Source organism: Echinops telfairi, unplaced genomic scaffold (assembly GCF_000313985.2).
Source record: "Echinops telfairi isolate 266 unplaced genomic scaffold, ASM31398v2 ScPeMD7_1713;HRSCAF=2227, whole genome shotgun sequence".
NCBI lineage: Eukaryota > Metazoa > Chordata > Mammalia > Afrosoricida > Tenrecidae > Echinops > Echinops telfairi.
Window position 1 is genome coordinate 20,712,757 of NW_022105611.1, and position 10,270 is coordinate 20,723,026.

General features: G+C 39.5%; 1 protein-coding gene across 3 annotated transcripts in view; it reads left to right on the forward strand.

Annotated features, from left to right (window-relative positions):
* The window catches only part of FCHSD2 (FCH and double SH3 domains 2), a 264,805-nt gene that overhangs the window by 148,826 nt on the left and 105,709 nt on the right, over nucleotides 1-10,270 (forward strand). For all 3 annotated transcript variants that reach the window (XM_004708805.3, XM_045293192.1, XM_045293193.1), the window contains 2 exons: nucleotides 5,268-5,322; nucleotides 6,178-6,306. In XM_004708805.3, coding sequence (XP_004708862.1) covers nucleotides 5,268-5,322; nucleotides 6,178-6,306 — 184 coding nt within the window. The remainder of the gene's footprint in view (nucleotides 1-5,267; nucleotides 5,323-6,177; nucleotides 6,307-10,270) is intronic.

Consider the following 10,270-nt stretch of genomic DNA (forward strand, 5'->3'; position numbering starts at 1 on the left):
CTTTCCCCCACCTCTCCCTTTCCCATGTGCCCCAGTCCTGTTCTTTTTTCCTCTGGATTGTTTTTCCCCACGATCTTGTCTAGATAGACCTGCAGAGGCAATAATACACGCAAAAACAAAGCAACGCGAAACATGACAACAGAAAAGAAAAAAAAAAACAGCAAAAAAAGAAAAGCCTATAAATAGTTCCAGGCCTGTCTGTTGACCTGTATGAGTGTTTTCCAGTCCAGTCTGATGGAGTGCCTTACGCTGGCCTCAAAGTCTGTTTTTGGTATTCCGCAGGGACTTTGTTGTTTTGCTTCCCCTGCTGCTCCACTGCACACCCTTAGTGTTTCTCCCAGGTGTGGTGTGGTTGGTTAGATTGAGCACATCTCCCGCACCATGTCACCAGTGCTGTCTCCCATAGCGCTATGGGTCAGTGAGGGATGTCTTGTCTCGTAGGGGGGCCGACCCTATGGTCCTCTGTGTGCATTGGCTGCTCTGAGCTGGAATATTGTCTACAGGCCTTGGTGGGCCTGGATGTGTTCTATTCTCTCCCCTTCCCTCTTCCTTTGCCCCTGATCAAAAGCACTCCTCTTTCTGAGCTGCAGCTTCAGTGCTGTCCTCTGAAGTGCATTCCTCTGGGGGTGGGGTAGGGGTAGGGATGGGGGGCCAGCCCCGCAGGTCTCTCTATTGGTTCCCTACTTCGGGTCTGTATGTTGCATTCACATCTTGGTGTACCTGGTTGAAGTCTGGTCCCTTTCTCACTCTCCTGTGGAGATATAAACAATACCCTCCCCTTGGGTGGGTGAGTGCCCTGTTCCACCGCCACCCCTGTCTCCCTGTCTCTCTCTCTCTCTTTTTTTTTTTCTTTTCCCCCACTTTGTCTCTCTCTCTCTCTTTTTTTTTCTTTTCCCTTCCTTTTTTGTTGGCTGCCATATATTTCCCTGGGTTGGGTTTGGCCCTTGCCATAGTACATGGGCCTCACCCCAGGAAAGTATATATATAGTAGCTATTCCATTTTTCATTTTTCATTTTTCATTTTTTTAAGCTTACTTCAGTGGACTCATGTTGTGCTTCTCCTTTTGTGCTTGGCTTACTTCGCTTAGCACAGTGGTTTTCAACCTGTGGGTCGCAACCCCTTTGGGGGTTGAACGGCCCTTTCACAGGGGTCCCCTAAGACTATTGGAAAACACTTATTTCTGATGGTCTTAGGAACCCAAACACCTGCCCCTCTATCCATCTCCAGGAGGGTCTGACCACATGCAGATAGGCCCACATACAAGTACCCAGCGTGAAGACTGTTACCCATGCTATTCCATGCTTCAAGTCAAAATTTCATTTATTTGTCATTAGAAATAAATACTTCACAATATATAATTACATAGTTTTTGTGATTAATCACTATGCTTTAATTATGTTCAGTTTGTAACAATGAAAATACATCTTGTATATCAGATATTTACATTACGATTCCTAACAGTAGCAAAATTACAGTTATGAAGTAGCAATGGAAATAATTTTATGGTTGGGGATCACCACATGAGGACCTGTATTAAAGGATCACAGCATTAGGAAGGTTGAGAATCACGGGCTTAGCATAATTTCCTCCAGTTCTTTCCATGCAGCAATGTGCTTCATGCATTCATCACTACTTTTTAGTACGCCATTGTATGTATGTACCACAGTTTTTAATCCATTCATCCATTGATGGAAATTTGGGTTGTTTCTAACTCCTTGCGATTGTAAACTGTGCCAAGATGAACATTGGAGAGCAGGTGTCTGGCCGTGGTTTGTTTCTTACCTCAGTAGGGGGATTGCTGGGCCCTATGGTAGCTCAATTTCCATCTGTTTTATATATCACCAGATCGATCTCCCTAGTGGCTGTACACCAGGAGTGGATGAGAGTTCCTATCTCACCACAATCCCTCCAACACTTGTTACTTTCTGATTTTTTTAATTGGGCTATCTTTGAGGGTTTTAGGTGGTATCTCATAGTTGTTTCAATATGCGTTTCTCTTATAACTAATGATCAGGAACATTTTCTCATATGTTTATTGGCTATTTGGATTTCTGCCCTTGTGAAACTTCTGTTCAGGTCCTTTGCCACCTTCTCAGTGGGCAGTTGGTTTTTTTCTTATCGTAAGTTAGCAGAGTATTGTAGATTTTAGGAATAAGGCCTTTGTCTGAGTGTCATTGCTAAAGATGCTTTCCAGACTCTTGTTACTTTGGCGAATTCTTTTGACATACACAGGTGTTTTATCTTCAGTGTATCCCACTTGTCAATTTGTGCCTCCTCTGACATACACAGGTGTTTTATCTTCAGTGTATCCCACTTGTCAATTTGTGCCTCCTCTGTGTTTTTTTCCTTACCTGTTTCTGATAGCCTATTCCTGCTCCAAAGTTCTCAGGTTTGTCCCCATTCCCTCATTGATGGCACTAATAGTTTGGGGTTTTATCTCAAAGTCTGTGATCCACCTTGAGTTTATTCTTGTGTATCGAGTTGAGGTAGGGGCCTTGGTTCATTTTTCTGCAGGTAGATACCTGTTTTTTCCAGCACCACTTGTTGAAAAGGGCATCTGCTTCCCATTTGATATTTTTTGGGCCCTTATCGAAAATCAGTTGTCTGCATGCTGATGATCTTATTTCTGGGTTTTCAATTCTTTTCCATTAGTCAGAGTTTCTGTCATTATACCAATAACATAGTTTTGACCACTGTGGCTGTAAAATTGGTGCCAAAGTCAGGTAATGCAAGCCCTCCCACTTTGTCCTTCTTCTTGAGGAGTTCTCTGCTAATTCCAGGCTTCTTTCCTCTCTATATGAAGTTGATAATCAATTTTTCCAATACTTTGAATAAAGATGATGGTATTTGTATTGGGATAGCATTGAACTTATATAGTGCCTTGGGCAGAACTGACATCTTTACTATATTGAGTCTTCCGATCCACAAGCATGGGATATCCTTCCATTTGTTGAAGTCATTCTTGGTTTCTTGTAATAGTGGTCTGTAGTTTTCCTTGTACAATTCTTTTTCTTATTTATTTATTTTTAGTCAGGTATATCCCTAGATATTTCACTTTGTGCTTGGCTCTTGTGAAGGGTACTACCTTTTTGATCCCCTCTTCCGTGGTCTTGTCCGATGATTATAACAGTCCAATAGACTTCTGTTTGTTGACCTTGTGTCCTGCCACTCTGCCATATTCCTCTATTGCTTCTAGCACTCCCATTGTGGAGCTTTGGGGATTTTCCATATATAAAATCATATCATCTGCGAAGATAGTTTCACCTCTTCCTTCTCTAGACAAATACCTTTCATGTCATTTCTTTGCCTTATACTGTTAACTAGAACCTTCAGTACGATGTTAAATAGGAATTTGGACAAGGGACATCCTTGTCTGTTACCCTGTTTGCTCCATTGACTACCATATTGGCTGTTGGTTTTCATATATAGCTTGTATTATATTGAGGGATTTTCCTTCCATTTTTGTCTTATAGAGTGTCTTAAATAGGAATTAGTGTTGGATGTTGTTAAATACTTTTTACACATCTATTGATGTTATTATGTTGTTCATATAATTTTTCATGTCAATGTGGCAAATAATGCTAATGGTCTTTCGTATGATGAACCATCCCTGCATCCCTGATATTAATCCCGCTTGGTCATCGTGAATTGTTTGTTTTATATTCGTTTGTATTCTATTGACCAGTATTTTGTTAAGTAGTTTTGCATCGGTGTTCATTAGGGATATTGGTCTCTAATTCTTGATTCTTGTGGGATCCTTGCCCGTTGTAGGTATCAAAGTTATACTAGCTTCTTAGAAAGAGTTTGGGTGTTTGCCATCTTTTTCTATGTCTGGAAGAGTTTGTAGGATTGGTGTCAGTTCTTCCCTGAATGCTTGGTAAAATTCTCCTGTAAAGCCATCTGGACTGGGGAATATTTTTGTTGGTAAACCCTTGATAACCTTGTATATTTCTTCTATTGCTATGGGTCTGTTGAGATTCTTGATGTCCATCATGTATAGTCTAGGGAGGGATTGTTTTTCCAAGTATTTGTCCATGTCTTACAAGTTGTTGAATTCATTGGAGTACAGGCCTTTGTAGTACTGTGTAATTATTATTTTGATTTCATTAGGGTCCCTTATAATGTCCCCTGTTTCATCTCTCTTCCTTGCTATTGAAATTTGTTCCTTCCTTTCTTTGGTTATGTGTTCCAGCGCTCTGTCAATTCTGTTTATCATTTCAAATATTCAACTTTTAGTAGCATTAATTTTTTCCATAGTTTTCTTATTTACCTTCTCATGAATCTCAGCCCTGGTTTTTTTTTTCTTTTCTTTTGCTATTAGTTGGATTGTCCTATTAACTGTACTCTAATTGATGTAAGTTTTGTGTCAGCATATCAATCATAAGTCTCTCTTCCTTTGTCATATGTGCAGCTAACATTCCACTCTTACAGCCAATCACACTGGATCCTTACCACTTGCTCCATTGGTTGGTGATTCTTGGGCTTCTTTCAACTTCCTTGCCAGAACTAAAGTGTGCAGAATTGTGTGATGCTGGGAGTAATCTGTAGGTTATTTTATTTATTAGGTTATTTATAATGAATTTCATATTAGGAAATACCAATATATATTGAAGTTTTCTTATCAAATTACGTGATTATCATTCACAGTAGTTGATAAAAATATTAATCCCAGTATTTTCTGCATCACCATAATGTGAAATTCTGCCCACAATAAAATTAAAGTATCATAGGACTTCTTTTCCACTTTGTTTTTTTAAAAAATCATTTTATTGGGGGCTCATACAACTCATCATAATCCATACATACATCCATTGTGTCAAGCACATTTGTACAATCGTTGCCCTCATCAGTCTCAAAACATTTGCTCTCCACTTAAGCCCTTGGTATCAGCTTCTCATTTTTTCCCGTCCTTCCCCACTCCCTCATGAACCCTTGATAATTTATAAATTATTATTATTTTGTCTTGTCTTACATGGTGCGATGTCTCCCTCCCTTCACCCACTTTTCTGTTGTCCATCTCCCAGGGAGGAGAGTATATGTAAATCCTTAAAATTGGTTCCCCGTTTCTACCCAACTTTCCCTCCACTCTCTGGTATCGCCACTCTCACCACTGGTCCTGAAGGGATCATCTGTACTGGATTCCCTCAGATTATTTTTGTACCATAGAAGGGTTGTTTAACAATATTATAGTAATTATAATATATAGTAAATGTGTTATTGTATAATTTGATAATTTTATTAAATATGCTTTTTATTTTTATTATAGATCTAAACTTAGTCTTTTTCAATCAAGAATCAGTTTACAGAAGGCAAGTGTAAAGGTGAGTTTTTGAAAACTGTATTTAACCATTGAGAATTTTTTAGACTATAAAATTAAAAATCCAGTCTTTTGCTGGTGGTGTAGGGTCATTTTTGCTTTAGAACAGAATTTTAAAGTCATTAATTTGGGGGAGAGCTTTTCTTCCCAGTTCATATTTTGTTTTTGTTTTTCTCAAGTGTTAGCATCCTGGACACTCACAGCTTTTCGAGGATGCTTCAGGGAGCAGTTTCTGTCCCTTACTGCTTCAATCACCTGTTGTCTTTAGTGTGGAGTCCAGGAGACTTAGTTCATAGGCTTTAGAAAGCAAACTACTGTATATGAAATCCATTTGATTGCACTTACACCCCTGAGCAGACATTCTAGGCTCAGTGCAAGTGCATTTCTGTGGGACTTTGACACTGGCACAGCAGAGAAGTAAGCCTAGTGACCTGGGTTTGGCGGCCAGCCTCCCAATTAATGGGCCCCTCTGGCACAGTGGAAGTCTTTTTATATGTTTTTTAAAATACATATGCACATACCTTTGAATATAAGGCTCCTATTTAATTTGAGAACCTTTATTTTCCTATATGAATAAAATGAACAAAATATTTTAAGTTCTAAGCTTTAGAAGTATGCTAAGTGTAAATTTAAATATTGGAACCACTCATGCCACATGTAATATTTCTTTTCAGAGTTAAATCCTGTAATAGTGTTGAATAATTTTTATAAGATTAAAATGTTTTTCCCACATGGTTACATTTACTCTTGGTGGAGAGCCATTAATTTGCTGGCTAAGAGTGGTTTCCTTTTTTGTTTTGCAATGCAATATAAATTTTTACTGATCCCCCCGCCCCCCACCTCCCTTACTATATTTCAGTTAAAAGCCCGTCGATCTGAGTGTAATTCCAAAGCTACCCACGCAAGGAATGATTATCTTCTAACATTAGCTGCAGCGAATGCACATCAGGATCGCTACTATCAAACTGATTTAGTTAACATTATGAAGGTAATGCAGCCTTACTATCTCTGATCATTTTGCTTCATTAAAAAAAAAAGTTTACAAGTTACATACTGTATCTGTAGGACTGAGTTTTAGGACAGCAGCTAAGTCATTGTGCGTTCCATTGGGATATACTTGATGGTGGTTTTGTTTCGGGTGATTAATTTTCAGTAAAAGAAAATGTTTTATGCTAAATCACAGCAAAGGATTACATGATTTGCTAGCAGCAGCAGATGTTTACTGTATGGTGGTTAATGATAACAGACTGATAAACTGCTTCTGTGCCGTCTCTCCTAAGATTCAGGCCATTGGTACCAACATAGTAGTGACAGTAGGCAGAATCTTCCACGTACCTTCTAAGTCAGCAGAGAAAGACGAATATTTTCCGTATAGTGTTATTATTGTGTGGTGGTGTTGTTACCGTCGAGTCAGTTCCAACGGAGTGACCCTCTGTACATCAGACCACAACACCTCCTAGTCCTGTGCTGCCCTCACAATTGTTATGTTTGGACTCCTCGTTGCAGCCACTTTGTCAGTCCATCTTGTCATGGGCCTTTCCCTGTTTCACTGCCCCTCTACTTTGCCAAACGTGATGTGGACAGATTGGATAGTAGTTCCTAGTGTATCCAAAATTTGATTTAGTTATTTGTACCACTATTATGTCTGCTCTGCATTGAGAATCGACATGGAAACCGAGGCAAGTGGGTGGAGAGGAAGAAGACACCACCTGCTACCAGGTTCCCACATGTTGTTGGCAGACAAGCTCGTCAGTAGGTTGGGGTCTTATCCCATCCTCTCCTTCAGTGAACCTAAATATGTGCTTGTTCTGCCTCGCTCATTTTCAACCAGTCTTTCTCAAATCTATTAATCAGAGGCCCTGTGCTGGACAAGTATTAAGAATAATTTTGTTGGAGCCAGATGTGTTGCAAACAGGAATGTACCAAGACTGGGTGCTCTTTTCTACAATGTCAATAAACTCTGGTCAGAAGCTATGTTTAGTCCATAATAGTAGAGAGAGGATCGTCTCTGAGACTTCCAGGGAAAAGCAATAGTGCCATGGGGATAATAAGGAGGAACAAATTGATCTTAAGAAGTAACCTGTTGCAAAATGTTTTCTTTCCTTTCTTAACTGAAGTCCCCTTTCCTAGCTTCTCCCAATCAAGATTGGCTAGGGAGGTAGGAATCCTTTTGAGAACGCTACATAGCTTTTCTTATAAAATACGGTTTGGTATATTATTCTGTTACCTCGAACTTCAGATTTACAAGGAAATGGAAACATTACTTCTCATTGTAGCATAATTTCTGTAAACACACACACGCCATGTGTATGTTGCTTAAGGTTCACATTGGTTATTGTGTGAACACCTATGACCACAGGCCTCGAAGAACATGCATCACACACAGACCTAGCAGCTCCCGTGCAGAAGCACAGGTACGTGCTCTGCTCTGCTGAGTCTTGTCCTCTTTGCCCTGCTGTCCACTGTCAGCTTCAGGGAAGGCCAAATTTCCCTTGGAAACTTTCTTGCAAAGGTGATGGTGCTGACCAAGGAGGCCTGAGGGTGTCTGAAGTGCTTATCTTACCATAAGGGCCCTGTGGGACCACACCAGACTAGACTACCAAGTCTGCAAGAACGGGGAAGACCATGGTTGGGAGCTTTGGCCTGAGCCTGCATCACCACAGATTAGGTGGTTTCTGGTCCAAGTACAACAGCATAATTGGGACTCTGACATTGAGGCAGGTCTGACATTTTGACACTCAACACCTGGGTGGCCTGGCCCACAGACATATATGTGGTGGGACATTGCCTGAACTGATATTAAGCAACACATAGCTATACTCAGTGTGAAACAACCTGTTTATTAAGGATGAATTTGAGTACAACTTACACTTAAAGTTGTCATTTTCTATATACTTTTCTACCATGAGGTCAAAGCCGATAGGTATGTATTTTCCCCCTTCTATTACTTTAAAATGAATATTATATATTAGCTTAGGTGACTGCACAAATAAATTGCATATATATTTTAAATGGAATCCACAGCCTGTATAATGATTTCATACTAAGAACCCTGTGGCTAGGGACAAATATTTTATGATTCCACTTTTGTAAGATATCTGGAGTAGGCAAATGCAGGGAGACACAAAGTAGATTAGTGGCTTCCAGGATCTAGGGGGAAGAAGAGAGGAGGAATTATATTCTTAATGGATACAGAGTTTCTACTTCAGGTGATGAAAAAGTTTGGAAATAGATGGGTGTGATGATTGTACAATATTGTGAATGTGATTAATGCTGTTGAATCATACATTTTAAAATGGTTCAAATGGGGACAATAAGAACCCAACCCTAATTCCTTCAATTCACTTGAGCAGGTCCATTATTATATGAAGGATCTGTCCGCCACAAAAAAACAAGAGGAAGTTAATGAACATGGTCAGCTGTCAGATTATTGTGTGTCCTTGAACTTAATTTGAAGTTCTCATGCATGCATTTGGTAAACATTGGGCCAGTTATGCTTCAGATTGTCCATTTTTTAATTGAAATGTAGGAAATGGAATTAATAAAATTTGAAATCAGTTTCTATTATCCTATCCATTAATAACAAAAGTAAATGTATTATCAGCTTTCATGTTGTATGTGCTAACTCATTTTCTTCCACATGCTGAATTCTGTAGTTGTCAGTAGAGGAATGCTCCCACTAATTATGCCATTACCTGTTTAATACATTTCTGCCATTTAACTGACAGTGGCCTATAGATGCCTTTCTTGGAAATTTCCGTTAAAAATTATTAAGATTAACATTGCCATTGGATTGTGTATTTAAAAATGGTTCAATTGGGGACACTAAAAGCCCGACCCTATGACCTTCAATAAACTAGATAAAGTACATCATTATTTGGAGGATCTGCTATCCACCAAAAAGGACGTTAATGAGCCTGGTTAGAATCCTTTAAAAACTGAAAAAAAAAAAAAAAAGAATCCTTTAAAAACTGAACGAGTAGCCTAGAAACAGGGAATTTGGTGCATTGGTCTAGTTCTATGCACGTAATAGTCATGTATGATGTATTAACTAAAGCATTAGTCAGTGGAAAGAGACAACGATGAATAAGCAGAGCACAGTTCTTATCCTCAAAGAACTCAGTCTTGGAAAGGAGAAAGATTTTTAGAATTGATTGCAAAATAGAATAATAAAACCACTTTTACTAGAGGACTAAGAGGAATTAACAAGTTAACTTTTTTTTCTTCTTTTTTTAAATATTGCTTTGGCCTTATTTTCCCTTCTCATTTTCTTTTCTATCCTAGGTAGATTTTATAGTTCATTTAAAAAAAATCATTTTATTGGAGGCTCGTACAGTGCTTATCACAATCCATCCATCCATCCATGTGTCAAGCACATTTGTACATTCGTTGCTATCATCATTCTCCAAACATCTGCTTTCCACTTGAGCCTCTGGCATCAGCTCCTCATTTTCCCCCCTTCCTCCCTCTTCCCCACTCCCTCATGAACCGTTGATAATTTACAAGTCATTATTATTTTGTCATATCTTATACACTGTCCAACATCTCCCTTCACCCACTTTTCTATTGACTGACCTCCAGAGAGGAGGATATATGTAGATCCTTGTAATCGATTTCCCCTTTGGACCCCACCTTCCCTCCACCCTCCTGGTATCACCACTGGACCTGAGGAGTTCATTTGTTTCTCCTGGATTCCCTGTGTTTCCAGTTCCTATCTGTACAAGTGTACATCCTCCGGTCCAGCTGAATTTGTAAGGTAGAATTGGCATCACAATAGTTGGGGGGAAGAAGCATTTAAAAACTAGAGGAAAATTATATGTTTCATCGTTGCTACACAGTCCCCTGACCGGCTCGTCTCCTCCCGAGACCTTCTGTAAGGGGATGTTCAGTTGCCCACAAATGGCCTTTGGGTCCCCACTCCGCACTCCCCCTCATTCACAATGATGTGGTTT